We start from the raw sequence: 19,963 nt of genomic DNA, 5'->3' as shown, positions 1-19,963 counted from the left end.
AAGAACAAATTAATTAAAACATGTTATACTTGGCAGCTACAACGACATAATATTTACCGAATAAAACCTAACTCTTAAGTCCTGTTTTCTTTGCATTTCGTGTTATACACGTTTAGCCATAACCGTGATTAAGTGAGATCAGAATTTTTATATTTCTGTGAAAAAGACATCAACATCAAAGTTATTTGCAAAGGATCCACTGTTTATTCATAAGTTCAGAACTTTTTAGTGCTAGAGCGCAACTGCCAGACGACCTTCACATATACGTCGGGCAGTATTTCCCAACCGGTGGTACGAGTACCACTAGTGGTACGAGACGACATTGTAGGTGGTACGCGAGCACCTTTTCGCAATTTACGGATATTGTTCGAATTGAAAAAACCGTAAATGATCCCAAAATGTTCGTTTCATCCCCAAAGTGGTACAAAACCACAAAAAGGTTGGTAATCAGCACTGACGTAGGGGATCTCTACAACCGTAATCAGACAACGCTTTATGCGTGATCGTCCCATTTCGAAGTGCAGCTTGCGATGTGATCTTGCCGGTTAACTAACCAGGAAATCTTCCACTTTGTGGTTCTTTGCATTTGACGTCAATTCGTTAGGGACCAAAATAGGTAGAAACGAATGGTGACGAACCACAGTAGAGATGACATTATGGCCAAGCAAAGCAACTGGGAACCAATAGTGTTGGGTCGGGACGTGATGCTATTTCATCACAAATTGGTTGTTAAAAGAGTTCTGTTTTTGTTGCTATGCCTCCAGCAGGTTTAGTCATTCATAGCTTTAACACCCACTGGTATAGGTTGATTTCCACATCCTGGCGCCTACGTTAGAAATCGCCCACTATGTTCATCAGCTACATGTGCTATTGCATATGTTTTCTAACTCTTCCACTGTAGATGTTCTGCAATGACGCATCACAAGTAAACTGCCTTACACTTAAAAGTAAACGTAATTTCCGTGTTTTGCACGGGCGCACACAAGTTGATTTACCACCACAGTTAATGGGAATTACCACAGGTTAACGGAGCTTCTAATATCAACTTTATTCTACTCAGACGGTAAAGTATTTTTCGTGGGTTTTGTATTTGTCTGAATCAACACTGTTGATTACCAGTTCAATAAAGTCATATAATATGAAATCCGTATCTATCTAGTCGGTTGCGGTTTATTCGCTGTCATATAGGTCGACAAAATAAGCCATGTTTAATTTGTTTCTAAATAAGGCTGGTAACTTGAGACTGTTCATCACACAGATTATTATAGCCTATGTATGTATTATTTCTATACTGTACTTGCAATACAAAGCTACACCTGCTAATCCAAGAATGGCCGAACAACAAACAGAAGGAGAAAACTCACAAAACATTGTTGCCGAGGTAAGCTTGTTGTTCTTGAATATTAAGATTTGCTGTACTGGTGGTAGAGGTTGGAGAAAATCAATCACGCATGTGGGCAGTTTAGAAACAGTAATGGATTTTTAAATACTCCAACGACCTTGCTGTCTTTTTGGACGATTAATATTTGTGTGTTTGGTAATTTTTGCTGGTTCCATTCCAGAACGTACATATTGTTGACGAACACCATGAACATCGGCATCAACACCATCATTATCAGAAAACAACCATTGCAGAATCAGAAGATGAACGAGGTAGGGAGTTTTACTGGGGAAGTTTGGAATACAAATGCTTGTATTCAAGTCGAACCCCAACTGATTTAGCATTTATATTCGACCATTTGGAGATGACAAAATTATTAGTTTAAATGCGACTCATTTACTAATCTGTGTGTCTTGCCCCAGCGACAACATAGAATCCAATTCAACATATTATGTGACTTAGACCGTTAGACTCTGATTAAATGACGTGGACATCATCACATTAAATTGTCACTGCAGATAATGTTTCACTGAATTCTACATTTTTGTTTATGGTTGCCAGCAATTTACATGGAACGCAAGTTCATGTGAATGTACATCGTTTGCTTTCATGTAATGGGTTTATGTAATTTCCGAAATCATCAAGCAACTAAAACTCCATTGCGGAGCATGGGTCAGATGCAGCGGTGTGAATTTGGCTGTTTTAACTAAGTCCTGATCTTCTGGGGCGTGTTCTTAACGATAACTAATTTTACTCCGTGAACAGAATGCGTTTACGAATTATAGCACACGCGTCATATCAATGGAATTTAAAACTGGGTAAACGAGTCCTTAAGATAGAGCGACTGAGCAAGAGCAAAACACTGAGATAGAGGCTGTCTGAGTTCCACTAACGGTAGTTGTTGGGGGCTGTGGGCGTGCATGTCTTGGTCGTCACAACACCGACCTCTGCCTTTTAGGAAAGTAATATTCCGATTGAAATACGAATGTGTCCGACTTCAGCATTTAAGACGAAAGCATGCTGTCCGTGACCTTTTTGCGTGAAAGGTGTAAAAAAGTTTTCAGACACATTTATGCGTTTAGAAATTTGTGTTTGGATCCAGATACTCGGGAGCTCTCACTTCCCTTGTAGAATCATGATGAGAATGTGATCATTTTTGTCTACTTGAACGAATAGTCCACTTTACAGCTTGTCAGAATAATGCATTTTACAGGTTTCGCAAACTGTGTGTGCCGCGAAAAATTGATGAAAGAGTTTCGACGGAGATATGAAACCATTCTACACATGCGCCTATATGTTACTACTGCAAACATTTTGGTTATGTGGCATCAAGCCATGAATTGTTTCAATAGTTTGCTCACAATTCATAACCTCGTGACATAACAAATAACCTACGTAACCATTTTACAAACCACTTGAGGACAAGTGTTGAAATATTTTGGTAGCTGTGACAAGCGAAACTGAGCAAACATACGGGAAGTAAAAGTGTTTGTGAAAACGTTTAAATCAGTTGGTAGATACGACAGTACAGGGACAGCTATTTCCAATATGGATTACGGTGGACAGAAGATTCCAGTTTACCGTATCTAGTGCTGAGCCAAACTGTCAAATGAAGCTACGGTGCCAGTAAGTTACTAGGGCATCTTCACGCCAATCACATGGGCTTAGAAAGTAAGGAATTTTCTCCACGCTTGTTTGGACAACATGCAAAACAAACACTGTAGCTGAAACACCTACGTCTATCTACGATGAAGCTTTTTTTGTTGACTGTGGAACGGAAACACTCTCGTACAATCGCTAAAAGTTCTTTCTCTGAAAAAACAGAAAATATACAACTTTGTTAAAAAACCTGACTTGTTTCCCATGTTTAGTTGAGTGATTATGATTTCGATTGATTTACTTCCCGCTCATATGTTCGCGTCCACTTTTTCTGCACACTTTCTTCACACTAGGTTTCGCCAGGCCGGATAATTTAGAACTGGGAACATAACTAGTAGAAAACCAGAATTTTTTTGCCGTTCAACGCAGACATAAGTCTTTAATTATTCTGCAGATATAGCCTGAAGTTTAAACCGCCTTTTTAGCTCAATTTTATACAGCACACGTTACCACGCAGCTACCTGACTTAACACGCCCAAAACTCTACTTAAAACTGCCCGAAACTGGCTCCAATTCGCCCAAGCAACAGCACATGCATACGTGCTCACTCAACCGTAAAATTGACCCCATTGCTTCACTGATTGCTTTATGACGTCCTCCTTCTATTGTAACAGATGATTAAATACAAGGTGGAAATTTTCTGCCGCCAAACTTATTTTAATAGAAATTCCAATCTTCGTTCTTGAGCAGATTTTGTTTTTTTTCTCCATAAAGTATACTGCATTGTGGGTAAAAAATATAACCAATCAGAAAGTTACAATTCGAAATTTGCCGGTTGCAACTAAATACACTCTGTGATGTTTGTCGATGTCATCTGAAATTATGTTTGTTCCTACTACTACGAAGCAAAGTAGTTCCAAAAATTGACGTAAAATAAGATTTAGATCAACTAAAACTTTGTAAACAAGCATTTGAAATGAAAATATGATGATATATAATACGGATGGCTAAAAAAAAGTGAATCATTTTTCTGTGGCATTAGACGTTACCCAGATTGGAAAGTTTGTTTTTTGGGCGGAGGATTTCGTTTCAGCGATCGTTAATTGCGCGGACGATCGCAACCTTTTTTCGTATATTAATGCATTAGCTAATTACTATTGCGCGGATTATCGGCGAATTTTCGCAAAACATTTTTTTCCAGTCTGGGACGTTACCATCACAAAATAAATTTACTGATCAACGCTAAACCTCAATTTGCATTGTGGTTATGCAGCATGCTGCACTAAAATTAAACCAGCCAAACATAGATGTTCACTGTTTCTCAAGAAACCACTGTAACATAGATTTATTATCTGAAAAACCTGTTAAAAATTTGCAGAAGAAAAGATGCAACAGGCAGTTGATGAAATCAAAAAATATCAGCTTAAAAATCTTGGTCCAGATGTTGTCCCTTGCAATGAAGAGTTGCAAAATGTTAAAATACCAGAGGTTCATCCATCACTGATAAAAACTGATATTTACAAAGGAATTTGTCCTCAAAAGGAAAATAAGTTTCAGCCATCGACAAGCAAGGGGGACAATGATCGATTTGTTGGTGAACACATCAAATTTCAGCAACTAGTTTCAAGCTTCAAAGAACACAACCAGCAAGGCTTGTTTCTAGCTTTTCTTGGACCGGCTGGATGTGGCAAATCTACTCTTTCAAAGAGATTGTGCAGGCAAATAGGAACAGAAGATCACTTAGTGCTTCATCTTCGGTTCATGTATCTAAACTATGGTGATAGAAAGCTTACTTTGCAGGAGCTTCTGCTGGATAACCATTTCAACCATGTTTCAAAGGAAACACTCAATTTGGTTTTCAAGTGGATGAAAAAGAACCCAAAAAAGTGTGCTTTTATTTTTGATGGATTAGATCAGGCAACCTGGACCCCAGAAAACATGGCACCTTTAAGTGAAAATGATCTCTCTCCCTTGCCAGTACAACAGCTTGTTGCTAACCTTTGCAGCAGGCTTTCTTTTCCAGAATCTACATTGATTTTTACTTCTCGACCCCACTCATTGCTATCAATACCATTAGGACTCCGACCTAAGCCAACAATTTATGTCAGTGATCTTTCTCCTGAGGATGCAAAGACAGTGTTTGATAGTTACTCTGGTGATAAAGCAAATGAACTGTGGAACAAACTTGAAAGTAAATCTCCACAATTGCTTGATTTATGTCGCAATCCAATGCTTTTACAATTTATTGTTTATGCTGGGTTATTTGGTGAGGTGCACAGTATTTCCACCATAACTAATGTATTTGATGCCGTTTTGCAACAACTTGGCCACTCTCAGCATGCAAAAGGAGAGAAATTAGAAAACCTCAAATTGCCACTTGGCCGAATGGCATATGAAGGCATGGTTCGTAAAACCGTTGTGTTCACACATGACGACCTTCAAAAAGTAGGTTTAGAAGATTTAAAAGTACAGGATGTGGTTTTCAAAATGCCAAAGTACTTCTGGCTTCCCGGACGTGTTTTTGATGGGGGGAATGTTCTCTTCTACTACCTTCATCAAGTTCTGCAGGAAATGTTTGGTGCATACTACATTTCTATGTTCATGTCAGATGAAGAATTTGATCAAATCGTGGACGATTTGATTAATGAACCCCATTGGGCAATGGTTCGTCGTTTTGTGTGTGGCCTTTTGCTCGGACACAAACCAGGTATGTGCAGTGCATTGGAAAGTTTATGCATTAAAGACCATTATTTTTATTTTATAATTTTCAATCAAAGCCTCTGGAAGTGGACGTAGTGAAACCAGTTCAGAATCTGATCTTGTCAATAGTGCTGTCAGCGGTATGACAATTTCCAAGATGCATAAAATCCGTCAGTACTATATTTATTTGGTATTTGTGTGTTAAAAATGTGTTATATTTTTTGCGGACAAAACTTTGCTGATTACTTAGGATTGAACTTAAATATAATTGAAAGAAAAGTAAAGATATGTGCTATACTATATATTGTGACTTGTTGTTTTACAGCTTGCAGAGAAGGTTTGGCTTCAACAAATGCAAAATCTACTTCATCCGAAACATTAGATCGGACAACAAATTCCAAGGCCCAACATTCAAAACAGTTGCCGGAAAATGGTGGTAAATGTTTTCGAAGCAGAAAACTGTTTGAGTGAAACATAACCTAACAACAATGCTTCCTTTTTGAAACTGCGCTGCACAGGATTTGACAGTGTATTATGTGTTAAAGTATGGTTGTGTTGTACTTTGAACTGAATATCAAAATGACAAATAACAACCAGAAACAGGATTTAATGCCCATTGAAAGTTCATGACGCATGTCGCAGCATGCAATTTCACAACGATGCTAACAAACCACAGGTTTAATTGGCATTTTTGTATGGAATTTGTCTATGTTGCAATTTTTTATGTACTCCACTTAAAAAGCCCTCACGGGTTAAGAACCACTGGAACAATTATTCAAAATTTTTGCTAGAATTTCAACAAATGTTTATACGCTGTTTCATCAAAGCACTTGTAAACAGTGGGTAGCCCAGTATATCTTGTTTATGATTTGTAATACATATGTTTCTACAGCTGGTGAAACCTCCACTGCTACAGCTGAACTTGAGGCAACCAGAATACCTCAAATAGATGGTGGTGAACTGGGACATGTAAAAAGTAAGTTCTGCCCTATATACACACGCTGCTTAATTAATTTTTAGTGCAAGTACTGAAGTATACCATTTTTGTAACACATATATTCGTATTTATTATATCCATTGTTTTGCATAAACCTGTGGGTTTGGGCACTTAAATTAATTGTCAAATGGTATGAATATTACAACATTTCACATTTGTAAACATTTTGAGATCTGCAGACAGGGTGTACATGCACTGTTTCGACCTAGCTTTTAAACTAGCAGGCATACAGATTTCCACTTTGTGGTACCTTTCGGTCAATAGATCTCAATGGCTCCAAAAATACCTCTTTTTTGATTTGCTTTTGAAATGGACTCCCGGTGTGGTTTAAAGCAGTGGTTAGCCTATGAATACAGCATAGCTGAATTAAATTCCCTTTTCCAAGTAAAGCAGGATGCACAACTCAAAGAGAAATGTATTTTTTTAATGTTAAAACCTGTTTTCAAAGAGTTTAAACCTGTTTGCAAAGCCACTTTAAAAACCACCAAAAGCAAGCCAAATATGACATTCGTGTTGTGTATCCCTGCTGTAAGGTCCAACTGGCGAACTCCCACAGACAGAGCTGTGGCCTGGAATGCCCAGGTCCTGCTTGGTTGTTAAGCCACTGCAACCTAATTTATTTATTGTCAAAATTATCAAGTAAGGCCTTCGTATTGGGTTAACCCTTATGGTGTACATAAATGCCATTAAATTGCAGTTATCACCTTGATTGTTTTTTACAGGTGATGGAAGTGGTTCCAGTCCAAAAATCTTGCCATCAACCTCAGTCAAGACTGCTTCCAGTGATCCAGCATCCTCCACACTTGACAATGAGGAACAAATGCATGGTAGTTAGCTACATTAAAAACAATCTTTTCTTTTTCTCATCTAAACATAAGAAAATCATTCTGCTGTAATAATTGTAACCAGCAAAGTAATACAAGGCATTTAGGTGTAAAAAGCTGTGACAAAGAAACTATTGGCAAAGTTAAGATGCTGCTGTTATGTAACATATTTGTTTTGTTGCACTTGTCTGCATTGACAGGCCCTAAACGATTTGCAAAACCATGTTCACAATTTGTTACACAACGTTGCTTTACGCGAAAAGCTTGGTGTTAAACTTTCACATACTTTCCACTACAAGTTACCATTATATTGGGTAAACGGGCATCGTGGTTTCGAAAGTCTCACATCTCATTACGCATCTAATATACACAGGTTATATTTGTGGAAAACGCACATTGGGAGTTTAAATAATTCTCCCATCCAAATACATGGCTTCTATTTTTGTCGTAAATGTTGATCTTGTTATTTTCAGACAAACGTGCGAAAAAGTTGTTGAAGAAACTTTCGAAATACCTGCGGGAAGAAAGGACTGATGGAACATATTTGCAGGGATACGAGTTACGAGGTTAATATTTATTTCCAGTCTGTCTGATGCGTGTTTGTGAACGTAACTGTTACATCACAGTAAGTATTGTGACGTCGCAATTCCATTGTTCTTATAGAAGAGAATGGAATAAAAATGTTCAGGTTGAAAGTTTTAAAGGAAGGTCGCATATTTTTTGTCGGATAAAGTTTATGTTTTCCTTCCAGTAAGTTAATGTTTTTGTATTTGATTAATTTGTTGGATCTTGTCTTGTTTAAATCCGATTAAAAGTGAAGAAATCTTATTTGAAGTTTGCAATAAAAAGTTTTAGTGATTTAATAAAACTTCCGCCATGTTTGTTTTAATAAACTTGTCCCTGTTTCAGATTTCCTCGTAGATTTACAGGAAGTTGACGAAATATTTAGAGATGAAATCGCCCTCTCTTGTCCTCGGGTGTTGAATTTAGACTTCACCCCACTGAAGATTTCGGATGTTTTCGCTCTCGCGGATTTCCTCCCGCGGATTCGAGAACCCGGTTTGGGGCTGGGGTTGAGGAAATGCGAACTTAATTCCGAAACTTTCAACATGATCTGTGAAGCGATTATGAAGATGGGACCCAAGGTTGGTTTTCATTATTTTGAGAATAAATATTTGTTTAAATCCATGATATTTTTATAAAACTTACTTTTTTTAATTAAAAGTGAAAACATGGAGTTAATTTTAATCCGGTTTTAAGAAAAAAAATCTGTTTCAAAAAAAGTTTGAAACAAAGATTTCCGACCAATCTTTATATTTTAAATAGTTGGGAAATCTCTACCTGACTGGAAACAAGTTTGAACGAAAAGATGTTAGAAATATTTGTCGGATTCTCCCTAAAGTGGATGAGAAGTTGTGGCTGTATAGATGCGGATTCGATTCCGAATCTATTCGAGTCTTGAGAAAAGAGATTGAAAAACTGGAAAACCCGGTAAGAATTTGTTTAATTTATATTTGCATTTAAACATGGTTTTGTTAATTTTGATGAAATTAAAAGTTTTGTGATTTTTTTTCAGTCGGAAGTTGAGGGATTGGATGATCAGTAAATATTCCTTCCTCTCATCCGATGCAGACTCCAGTGGTCCGGATTGAAACAAAACACGAGACTTCCAGAATTATTTGTGTTTATTTTGTGATTTGTTCAAAATAAATGTTTTTTACTGTAAATAAAATTGCTGCGAAATATATAAAGTGAAATATGTCTGGAGCAGAAAGTAAGAGGAAAGTTTTCCGACATTTTTATTCCAGTTTTCAGAAGAAAGAATACCAGGGGTTGTTTGTAGAATAGAATGTTGGCATGTAGGAACGTAACAGACGGATCTACTTGGTCTTGGAATAAAATTAAAACTTCAACTGTCCCAAAATATCTTATTTTCAAATGTATTGGTTTTAAATGCAAGAAATCTCATTGCAAATGAAGAATGAAACTCCCACAAACTGACAACGTCCATGAATCAAGTTACAAGAGAATATGTTGGTTAATGAAGTAAGTGTATGTCTTGTATTGGTCTGTTGTACACAAATACTTACTTGCAGTTTATTTGTGTGCTGTGGAAAAGTTATTTGCTGTGTTTATTTTAAATGAATCTTCGAGTCAATCCTTTTTAGAAAAATCCCAGAATAAATTTGATCCAAAATCTGAATAAATAAATAATGGGAACAATCTTGGATCCGAAAACATCACTAATCCATGCATTGAATTGTTGCTGAAAGAAGTCCTAACCATCATGCTGACCCAAAACTAAATTAATTCATAATTTTTTTAACAAAAATCATATTAAGTAAGTTGCAGACTAGACGACTGGGCCAATGTTTTGATCTGTTAGGTCTCATCAGTGCAGCTTGATGTTGGCTCTTGACAATTTTTTTCGCCAAACAACCAGGTGAAGATTTCCAAAAAACTGGGTGCAAACCTCCATCAAGGTGAAAACCCCATGTCCATGAAAAAGCTTAAACCAGTGGTGCCGTCGGGCTCCATGTCACAATAAATTATATTTATATGCAAGGCTTGTGAATTTTTTTGCAAAAGATAGATACATTTTTTGGGGGAATTGCCATGAATATTAACCTCATTTGCCAGTTGTTGCGAACCCCTTCATAGAGCATTGTCAGGAAGTCTGCCACAACCTCTAAATACTCATTTTAAGTGATTTATGAACTCCTATTTTTCAAAAAATGTTTGTGCAGTTTACAATATGATCATGGATATATGTAAAACAGTAAAAGCAAGTAACAACCTGGTTATATGGAAAACACATTGTGACTTTCACTTCATACTTTAATCTTGACAGGAACAGATTTATCAAAACATCAAAGAGGTCAATGACTTTTCTGACTGCTTTGTATGCCAGGACAAAGAGGTCTAGAGTCACTGAATTAGATAATTGACCAACACAACGAATCCCAGGAAATTTTGATCTGAAAAAGAGGTCGCAAGTAAACAAGTTGGGTCCCACAAGCAGTATTTAACTTTGTTGTATACAAATTTCAATGAACAATATACAGAAAACTTATGTGATGTTTTTACCTAGATGTGTTGATATTGCTATATTATCACAAATGTGTGTGTAAATATGTCTAGATACCATTATTTTGCTGCATAAACTTTTCTTGTATTAACACAAGTATTAGCCTAATTTCTTGTAGCATTATAAAGACAATAACTTTTTTGTTTCTAGCCTCTTTCATTACATTAATAACCATGTTATGGTTGGCTGTCATAATTATGTATTTGTTTGAGATTTGCCGAGTTTTGGTGGTACTCTAGTTGCAGGTCGCCAGTGCTCCCAAACCTTTGTCATTGTTTTCATTTCTTTTTGGAAAAAAATCTTTCTTTTATCCACCAGGTTGCAGTGAAGAGCAAAACATCACCAAGGCAACATCAAGAATATCATGACCTCTAATTTTCACAAGGTCACCAACAACATGCCTGCCCTACATTGAATCCTTGGTAGCAATAACTTGGTACAAAGAACCCCCTACATTGGTCAAGTGGAATTCAAATAAAGTATGTGCTGTTTTAGCAAACTAGAACATATTTGATGAAACCAAGTAGTTTAGATTAAAAAGGTCAGACTGTAGTTGTTGTTCCTGCAAAAAATAGACGAATGAACTAATGTTTACAAGTGTTCAAAAGCAAAAGAACCATAAAGAAAAGGGTCTTTATCTAAAACTATTTTACAAGCTTGGACGCTTTTTAATGCAAAGTCATTAAATACCTGTGCTGTTTTTGCAGAGTCATAGCGATGCCAACTGGAGGATTGGAAAATAACGCCTGGAAATAATGGAGTTGTTGTAAACACCAATACTTCTCTGCAAGGACATCCTGGATAAAAAACACCCAAATTGTAGAACTCAAATGTAAGTGTTTCTTGTGTGCAATCTGTTTCAAAAAGAGCATTGATTTGCAAATAGTATTATTGAGCTGTTTCCATGGTGACAGGTTAACCAATGAGACCAGCGATCGGGGCCCAGGGTGGGTGGTTACAGGTTACTACAAATCAAAGGATTCACATGACCTAATTATTGAAGAGGAAAGCCTCACTATGTGATCATTCCCAACTATACTGTTGCAAATCATTCAAGTGGAAAGTCTACGGGGACAATGTCGTTCTACACAAGATCTCACTTTTTCCGAATTCTCCCATGTAAGCAGTATGTCAGCTTGGATTTTTGTAAACAATCACAATTTTATTCAAATGTTATCCATGTACTTTTCTGTCCCATTACTAACCTATTTCTATGTTTGCAGTCGATTTGTGCAGTCAGCATGTTTGCCTCTTGGACAAAACCAGTTTTCATCACAATGTGAGTATGGAATATCTGGTTTGGGAATGCGGGGTGCAGGAAGTTTTCCATGTTTCTGGATATAATTGTTTATTGGGGTAATGCTAAAAGGTGAAATTATAGAAAGCACATGTTACTTGAAAACTTTTCGGTGTGGTACAAACTTATCCTATTTCTTTTATCTTTATGTATTAACACTGCACAAGATACAAGTGACATCCATGACAACAGTAATGAAAGTGAAAATCGTATTTCATTTTTATAAGAATGAACAAATCTCTATTTTACAAAAAAATAGCCACCAGTGGTGCCATTGAGCACATTCGTCAATGAGAATTGCAGTCGCCTACTTGGCTGTTTGAACCTGACAATGTTTACTGCAGTAAGAGTGGAAATTTTCTTTTTCCACTGTTAGTTACTGTATGGTTAAATCGAGTCATTCTTGTTTATCTAAACATATTTCCACAAACAATTTCCAATCTTGTTTTTCAGAACGACAGCACTAATAGCGGGGATTCTTGCCATGCATTGACCTTAACATAAACCATCACACACAGGGGCGTATCCAGGAATTTTTAAAGGGGGGGGTCCAAATTTATTAGGGAATTCCCCGATTTTCAGGTATAAACTAAGGTTAATTGTGGACAAGAATCGCAAAATACGAACGCCGGTGTTCGCGCCAATCGTCACATAAACGGTGGCTTTCTGGCTTGCGCAATTGTGTAACGCTATGGCAAGTTTGACTTTCACGCAAGTAAACCGCTTGTCATTACAACGTGGCTACTGAAAAACGACGTCCGTAAACTGACGAAAAATGACATTTGTTTTGTAACAATGCACCATGTTTGGTAACAATGCCAAGTATTCGGTAACGATGCTCCCTGTTTGGAAACAATGGCGAATGCAAGCACGACGCGGTTTTTAGGTCAACGTCAAAGAAAATTTCTGGTTTTCACGCGGATTTTGATAAAAAAATACAAAAAGACCAAAATATTTCACAAAAGGGGGGGGGTCCGGACCCCTCGGACCCCCCCCCTGGATACGCCCATGATCACACAATCTGGGATATCACAAGTTGGGGCATCGGTTGTGGAAACGTAAACAAACCTGGGATTTACACGAGGGTGTCAAGCTATGTTCGATCTTATCTGATTCTTGGTAAATATTACCAACATTATTGATTGAGACTGCGCCGGTTTGTGTGTTTTTTTTTAAATTTTTCATGTGATTTTGACAGTTTAATAGTTTCAAAAACCAACATGGCATTTAATTGACCAGGATGAAATAATTTTAAACAAATCATCGTTTACAAGGTTTGTAATTGTGCCCTAAAAACTACTTCTGAACATTTCTAAATAATATAACAAAGTACAGTGCATAGACAGGATGGCCGAGTTGTCTAAAGTACTGCGACCTGAACACAGCGTGTTTATTATGTACTGTACTTTTTTAAGATAGGCAAAGTTGACCAAAACAGAACAAAAAATTTGTTCACGCCTGTAACAATTGCTAACCTAGAATGGAAAAGCTTTCATGCTTTCCATTTACTAAATATAGTGAAGGCATTTGTAATACTCTGGAGGAAAGAAATCCTGTAAAACCAGTTAGTTTAATGCATTCTTTTTCAAAAGTACTTTTACCTAAAATGCTGCGTACTTCAGATGTATTTGTGATAAACTCTACCACCGCACCAACTGAACTATCGAAGGATGTGGCAAACCATCTAACAAGTTTATGTAAGTGCAATTTATCATATCCGACAATATTAAACCAAACTAAAGTAGTTTTTACAAGACAATATTTTTTTCAAAAAAATCTTACATAAATATTTCATTTAACTACAGGTTTTCGACGACGAGGTGGCCGAGTGGTTGAGGCGATGGATCGCTAATCCATTATGCTCTGCACGCATTTCCGAAAGTTTTCTTTGCTTGCACGAGTCCGGAGGGGTTTAAACATTTTCCTTGCCTCAACCCTAGCTGTGAGTTGCATTTCAATGGCGGTATACGCTATTGTTCACAAAATAACGTGACATAGAAAACATATTTACACGGCATAGAAAAGCAGCGATGTAACGACCGTTAATAGCTTGATAAGCAAACTATCACCCCAACATATCTTTTAGTGGGAAGAAACTCAAACCACCTCCATAACAGTATGTACTGTACAGTCCGTCTGGGTTACTACAGGTCACTAGTGTCACAACACGAGGCATGCAAGATTAAGTCAGATAACTAACAATGTACTTCACAAAAACATTATTTTGGCATGAACAAACCATTTTCAAAAAGAATTAGCAAGAATTAAAAGTTCGTATGTTTTAGTGCCTTCTTTTGGTTCATCCGCTAGACGGCGCTGTCAAGCCATTCTAATTTAAATATGCCATTGGTCGATGGGAAAGGTTACAATAAATTGAACGAACTTTCAACTCACTGTAGCAAGTTCTGTAATAAATCCGGAGTAGGTATTTCACAAGCTTTTCAATTGATATATTTCAAAAATATATGTATCGCCTATGCTTCTAAACATCATCAGTATAGCTTATTCAAGTAGAATATGTTTCTGTTGGGTATATTGCTATCAGGAGATTATGATAATATTAACTATCATACTGTAAAACATTGAATGGAATAAACTTGCTGGTTGTAATGGTTTCGCTTTGTATGTAACACACAGCTAATCATCAAGAACGGACCAACTGGAAATGAATGGAGTGCAAGGCCCTTTTGTCGTCTGGGCAGGGCAAGATTAAGCAGAGGGACTAAGTTTCAAATCATTATTCGTATTCACACCATATCCATCATGATATATTACAACGGAGCTCTTACCTGCGTCTTACCGTAAGCTAACATTAGTTTGTTATTGTATACAATATAGTGCAAAATATATATGTATTGCCTATGCTTAAATGTTGGGTCGAAAAGGTAATGCATTTGTAACTAGAAAAGAATGGATAATGCTTCCTACCAAAAGATAACTGGCTTTGTGATATGTTAAGACAATTTATATTCAATACTTCTAATACTATAATTGCTGAATATTCAACAATGTTAACTCTTTTCGGAAAAAGTTTGAGATTTTAAAAGATTTTCATGTAATTGTGTAGTTGCTCTCTGCTGTTTAGAATTACGAGAAGATTGCCTTCCATTGGAGAAACCAACCACATTGCTTTTACCTGCAAAGGACGGAACATTTTCGGATTTTAACTGACCAAGATTTAGGTTAGTTGTACGAAGTTTTTCACAATTTATTACGGGGATGCACAACTCGGTCAAGCGTGTCATTTGTGTTGTAAACTTTTTAATTAAAACTCGTAAAAAGTATTTTTCGGACAATATTACAACCTAAAAATTACGAGAGGGATTTGCGCTTGTATCACTATGCCATGAAACATTTTTATTTATGTAGAGTGTACGTCGTATATCCCCATATGACTTCAAATACTAAAAAACCGTAAGGCAATATGCACACAATACACAGTTGTTAGGAATATATGTTTCGCCCTGTGGGCATCATCAGTTCCCTGAAAGTAAACACAGCAATAACATGATGTAAAAAACGTCTCACCAACATCCAGGCTGATCGTGTTGTTTAAAGCCAGTGCTTTGTGTTCGTATATTCCCAGGTAGCAAACTGCAAGAAGAATCTTGCGGTGAAGCCACCACCGACATTCCTGTTCCGGCTTTCTGTCCTAAGGTCAAAGACGGATTGAGAATAGTGGAAGGGGTCAACGCTAACCCCGGGAGTCAGCCGTGGCAGGTAAATGATTTTTTGGGAGATTTGCAAAGTTATGTTGAAACGTACAATTATAGGAGAGCTCAATTTAAACCCATGTCTTATATTCGTTGTCAGTCAGATGCCGGCTTTCATAAAAGCTTACTTCCATGTGCACGTGTGTCTGTAACAGTGCTGGTATTTAATGATTGCTTTTTCTCTATATCTGTTACCCTTTTTTAACTTTTTCGGCCGCATGGCATGACCAATTGCCAAAAACCACACGACACACAGTGAATACAGATGATAATATTTCTCTTGTAACTACTTTTGTATATTTCGGTGCCGACTAATCACCTACAAACCCATAATTTCCCCCTACTAGTAAATTTTTCACCGGTTAAGAACCACTAAGCTTAATATCTATATGTTTACATCAAGCGTACGAGGTATTTTTGTCATTCTTACAGGTTTCCATACGTAAGAAGTATCCATGACCTAGATATTGAAGAGGTTTACGGACATCCTTACTACTCGTATCATTCGAGTCCAACCAACGACTTGGCGTTGATTAAATTGAGACAATGCGTTTCATTCAAGTAAGATAAATTCGCATGAGTCCTGGTCCAAATTAGAATGCATTGCCTTGGTTTTACACAAAGTAAACGTAATACGCCCGAAGCTAGGAGTTATTGAATATCATGTGGAGATATCATTGTTTCATTTTAAACTTATTTCTATGGTTGCAGTCGATTTGTGCGGCCAGCATGTGTGCCTCTCGGGCAAAACCAGTTTTCGTCACAATCTCGATGTGGAATATCTGGGTGGGGGGCGCATGGTCCCAGACACTGTAAGTTTTTTTATGTTGAGTCGCTTTATCAGATGTTTATCGACAGTTACGTCATTAGATAAGGGTTTTTGAATAAAACAGTAAAAACTGGAATGCTGGACTTTTTTCAAACACGTTTCAAAATTGCCTTTCCATCCGCCTGCCAGCCTGTGAATGTAGGCGATGCATTCGATGCAGCTTATAATCATGTAATACAGCACTGATGATAAACACATGTTGTGTTTGAAATGTCTGTTTAACAATTTAGGTTTTGGCTTCTAATTCAAGGTTATTCACTTCAGTATTTTGCACCTAGACAAGGGTTTTTGAAAACTTTAAGTTTCTTTTCCCAAATCCTTCCACAAACCGATATGGAAGCATCTCTAACACCTGCGCGTTATGAATTAACCTCTGTATTCTGTCGGTACAATTTCATAGTACAGCGCATTCAATGTACGGTCGGCATATATAACATTTGTCAGTTACAACCGCGAACACTGTGATGCGGTGTTGACGAAACTTGCAAAAGTCTTGCCAACCACAACCTTTAAGAATCACATCACAACATGCTTGTTGTTCGGCAGTTAACCCCATGGATTATCCACCCTGCCTCCAGCAGGCGCCAGTGAGCATATTTCCCAATGAGAATTGCAGCCGACTGCTCGGTGTTGACTACCTTAAGCACTCCATGATGTGCGCTGCGGTGAGAACAACAATTTTCAATACCCATGCAGCCTTTTAAAGTTAATCTATCAAACACCTCTTGCTTTCCTGTTTAGTTTAGAATGCAACGTTTTGTAATTTGTTTGTTGTTGCGATTGTTCGATGTCTGTTTTAACTTTTTCATTTACAGGTAGTTTTTTTGCCAGAAACACTTGTGTATTTTTCGTTTTGTTTGTTCAGCAATTGAACCAAACATACATTTTCGGTTATTCTGGCTTGCACGTGTAATCTAAACACTTTAGACAACTGTAAAAAAATTTCTAACTTAGAAATCGCATTTTTTTATAAACTATTGGCACTTTTGTATTCCAGAAAGATGGCACTGACACGTGTCGGGGTGACAGTGGGAGTCCTTTGGCATGTTTAGACCCCAACACGACACGTCACACTATCTGGGGTATCACAAGTTGGGGAATCGGTTGTGGAAACGTAAACAAACCTGGGATTTACACGAGGGTATCGAGCTATGTTCGTTGGCTTTACCTCAAAATGCGACTGAGACCAACTGATGAACAGTTTATGAGCGACGTTCGATCTTTCCGAGTGCTTGACAAATATTGCCAACATTACTGATTGTGTCTGTGTGCGTTTGTACTCGTGTATTTGACTTTCATCCAAAGATTTTTAATTGTGTTTTAAAAACTACTTTTTTAGTAATCTGTTCTTCGTGGCACAATAAAACGTAACTTTTATTGACCTTGAGGAAACCTTGCTGGAAAGCAGATGAAACATCGGTAAATAAAAGTGTACGTTTAATTGTGCCAGAAGAACAGATTAATTACAACATATTATTCTTGAAAGCTACAACGACATCATATTTACCGAATAAAACCGAACTCTTAAGTCCTGTTTTCTTTGCATTTCGTGTTATACACGTTTAAGCCACAACCGTGATGAAATGAGATCAGAATTTTTTATATTTCTGTGAAAAAGACATCAACATCAAAGTTATTTGCAAAGGATCCACTGTTTATTCATAAGTTCAGAACTTTTTAACAAAATGGTCAAGCTTTGTGGTTGAAGATTGGATCAACAGGATCTACATTGACACAACTAAACCGGTGTGCTCTATCTATCGCCGTTTCGTTGTAATGTTCCTTTTCCGGCAGCTGTTCTCTGAATATATGTGGGGAGTTTTTGTTGAAACCGACGCGCGTAATGTTGTCAGGATGCACTGACGCGCTTGCGCACGACTTGCAAGACGACCTTCACATATACGTAGGGGATCTCTACAACCATAATCAGACAACGCTTTATGCTCTTGCATGACAAGGCGTGATCGTCCCATTCCGAAGTGCAGCTTGCGATGTGATCTTGCCGGTTAACTAACCAGGAAATTTTCCACTTTGTGGTTCTTTGCATTTGACGTTGATTCGTTAGGGACCAAACTAGGTAGGAACTAATGGAGACGAACCACAGTCGAGTAAACATATGGACAAGCAAATAAACTCTACCGCCGCACCAACTGAACTATCGAAGGATGTGGGAAACCATCTGACAAGTTTATGTAGGCGCAATTTATCGTATCCGACAATATTAAACCAAACTAAAATAGTTTTTACAAGACAGTATTTTTTCCAAACAATTCTCACATAAATGTTTCTTTTAACAACAGGTTTTGGACGACGAGGTGGCTGAGTGGTTAAGACGATGGATCGCTAATCCATTATGCTCTGCACGCATTTCCTGTGCCGAAAGTTCACTAGCATTGATATCACCAGGAAATTTTTGAAACAATGCGACGTATGAATGGATTCGAAAATGACGCACTTCAAAACGTTTATTGTTTTTTTTGCTTGCACGAGTCCGGAGGGGTTTAAACATTTTCCTTGCCTCAAACCTAGCTGTGAGTTGCGGTTCAGTGGCGGTATACGTGATATTGTTCCATAGTTATGATATCTATGGGATAAATCAAAGCGAAGCAAAAAAACAGTCCTTCGAATAAGTGATTATTAATTTCTGACCAAGTTCAGTCGCCACACTACAGTATATCGGGTTAACGTATATTTTTAAATACCAGGCTGCTGTGCAATTGTATTTGAATTAAACGCCAGTGCTAAAGGTATTATTTATCCTCAAAACAAAATTGTAGTCTATTGTCAAACGCTAATTCCAGCCCCTGTATCAACCAGGAAATTCGTACGTGACGTTTTGTCCCACAAGTAAAACAGTTTGCTACTTATGGCGGAAGCTATACCGCAGCTAAATGCGGCCGATTCGTTTCCCTGATAAGTGACGGGGTGCGTATTGGCAACACCGACCAGCTATATTCTGGGTTACAAATAATAAAATCACAGGCGCTTGGCGGTTCCAGGTGTAGGCGATGAAACAGTTTCCTTCGCTGTAATCTCGCAACTACAGAAGCACTTTTTTTTATAAGAAACTTGTTTTGGAAGTAGTAGATTTGCTGGTCATGGTGGTTTTACTGATTCGTTGATAACTAGCAGTTTTGCGGTTGGAATTGCGACATAATTGTGTTACCTGGACCAAAAATATCTCGGACAATATGTGTTTGTTTACATAACAATGCTGTTTTCAGATATTTTCGAAGTATTCATGGTTCCGACAACGCGTCACAATGGGTCTGACGTCAAAATGTTACATGTAAAGATTAGCTGAAAAAAATGCATTGGTTTAGATAGGAGTTATTTACTAAAACTTCTGTGGGAAAACTGTCACGTTTAGGCAAAGCAGAAATTGTCGAAGAATGTAAGTACCAAGCACCAAAAGCAAAAATTTCCGTTTAGTCGAAGAACAAATTGCGCATCTAGCAACTGCATTCCATTAATGTGCGCGTTCAGTGTCTCGTTAGTTGGCAAAATCGCAGCATATGAAACAAAAGGCCCCAAA

The 19,963-nt window shown here is 37.5% G+C and overlaps 3 protein-coding genes and 1 long non-coding RNA gene across 12 annotated transcripts; all 4 read left to right on the top strand.

Moving 5' to 3' along the window:
• The first annotated feature begins 1,262 nt into the window (after window positions 1-1,262).
• LOC145908049 (NACHT, LRR and PYD domains-containing protein 1a allele 5-like) lies at window positions 1,263-6,437 on the top strand. Of its 3 annotated transcripts, none has more exons than XM_082995221.1 (5): window positions 1,263-1,381; window positions 1,563-1,653; window positions 4,359-5,687; window positions 5,758-5,820; window positions 6,006-6,437. In XM_082995221.1, exons 1-5 carry the CDS (start codon window positions 1,331-1,333, stop codon window positions 6,149-6,151), a joined length of 1,680 nt encoding a protein of 559 aa, XP_082851347.1. In that variant the 5' UTR covers window positions 1,263-1,330; the 3' UTR covers window positions 6,152-6,437. The 3 variants fall into 3 exon arrangements, with proteins under 3 accessions (XP_082851347.1, XP_082851346.1, XP_082851348.1); XM_082995220.1 differs by having other exon boundaries at window positions 5,758-5,850; XM_082995222.1 differs by lacking the exons at window positions 1,263-1,381; window positions 1,563-1,653 and having other exon boundaries at window positions 3,378-5,687; window positions 5,758-5,850.
• LOC145909655 (uncharacterized) lies at window positions 6,260-9,234 on the top strand. Its single transcript, XM_082997011.1, has 7 exons — window positions 6,260-6,302; window positions 6,573-6,656; window positions 7,400-7,504; window positions 7,975-8,067; window positions 8,411-8,646; window positions 8,828-8,992; window positions 9,078-9,234. Exons 1-7 carry the CDS (start codon window positions 6,260-6,262, stop codon window positions 9,105-9,107), a joined length of 756 nt encoding a protein of 251 aa, XP_082853137.1. The 3' UTR covers window positions 9,108-9,234.
• An 82-nt stretch (window positions 9,235-9,316) lies between these two features.
• LOC145908057 (uncharacterized) lies at window positions 9,317-14,484 on the top strand. Of its 7 annotated transcripts, none has more exons than XR_014402933.1 (8): window positions 9,317-9,547; window positions 9,888-9,984; window positions 10,353-11,068; window positions 11,297-11,421; window positions 11,504-11,708; window positions 11,813-11,868; window positions 12,340-13,583; window positions 13,692-14,484. It is a non-coding gene; the product is annotated as an uncharacterized LOC145908057 (long non-coding RNA). The 7 variants fall into 7 exon arrangements; XR_014402934.1 differs by lacking the exon at window positions 9,317-9,547 and having other exon boundaries at window positions 9,555-9,984; window positions 10,353-10,490; window positions 10,908-11,068; XR_014402932.1 differs by lacking the exon at window positions 9,317-9,547 and having other exon boundaries at window positions 9,555-9,984; window positions 10,353-10,505; window positions 10,908-11,068.
• Window positions 14,485-14,755: 271 nt separating this feature from the next.
• On the top strand, window positions 14,756-17,686 carry LOC145909654 (chymotrypsinogen A-like). The gene is made up of 6 exons (XM_082997010.1): window positions 14,756-14,771; window positions 15,473-15,647; window positions 16,032-16,160; window positions 16,311-16,411; window positions 16,975-17,093; window positions 17,426-17,686. The coding sequence occupies exons 1-6, from the start codon at window positions 14,756-14,758 to the stop codon at window positions 17,684-17,686; spliced, it is 801 nt and encodes a 266-aa protein (XP_082853136.1).
• Window positions 17,687-19,963: the final 2,277 nt, after the last annotated feature.

The sequence above is a fragment of the Ascidia mentula genome, chromosome 7 (genome assembly GCF_947561715.1).
Source record: "Ascidia mentula chromosome 7, kaAscMent1.1, whole genome shotgun sequence".
Taxonomy (NCBI): Eukaryota; Metazoa; Chordata; class Ascidiacea; order Phlebobranchia; family Ascidiidae; genus Ascidia; species Ascidia mentula.
This window is presented reverse-complemented; position numbering and strand designations above follow the sequence as displayed.

Coding starts and splice junctions, on each gene's coding strand:
- LOC145908049 (XM_082995220.1), top strand. CDS start 1,331: ATGGCCGAACAACAAACAGAAGGAGAAAACTCACAAAACATTGTTGCC. Junction 1,382..1,562: donor CACAAAACATTGTTGCCGAG/GTAAGCTTGTTG, acceptor GTTCCATTCCAG/AACGTACATATTGTTGACGA. Junction 1,654..4,358: donor AGAATCAGAAGATGAACGAG/GTAGGGAGTTTT, acceptor AAAAATTTGCAG/AAGAAAAGATGCAACAGGCA.
- LOC145909655 (XM_082997011.1), top strand. CDS start 6,260: ATGACAAATAACAACCAGAAACAGGATTTAATGCCCATTGAAA. Junction 6,303..6,572: donor GGATTTAATGCCCATTGAAA/GTTCATGACGCA, acceptor ATGTTTCTACAG/CTGGTGAAACCTCCACTGCT. Junction 6,657..7,399: donor TGAACTGGGACATGTAAAAA/GTAAGTTCTGCC, acceptor TGTTTTTTACAG/GTGATGGAAGTGGTTCCAGT.
- LOC145909654 (XM_082997010.1), top strand. Junction 15,648..16,031: donor TTGCAAAGTTATGTTGAAAC/GTACAATTATAG, acceptor TCATTCTTACAG/GTTTCCATACGTAAGAAGTA. Junction 16,161..16,310: donor AGACAATGCGTTTCATTCAA/GTAAGATAAATT, acceptor CTATGGTTGCAG/TCGATTTGTGCGGCCAGCAT.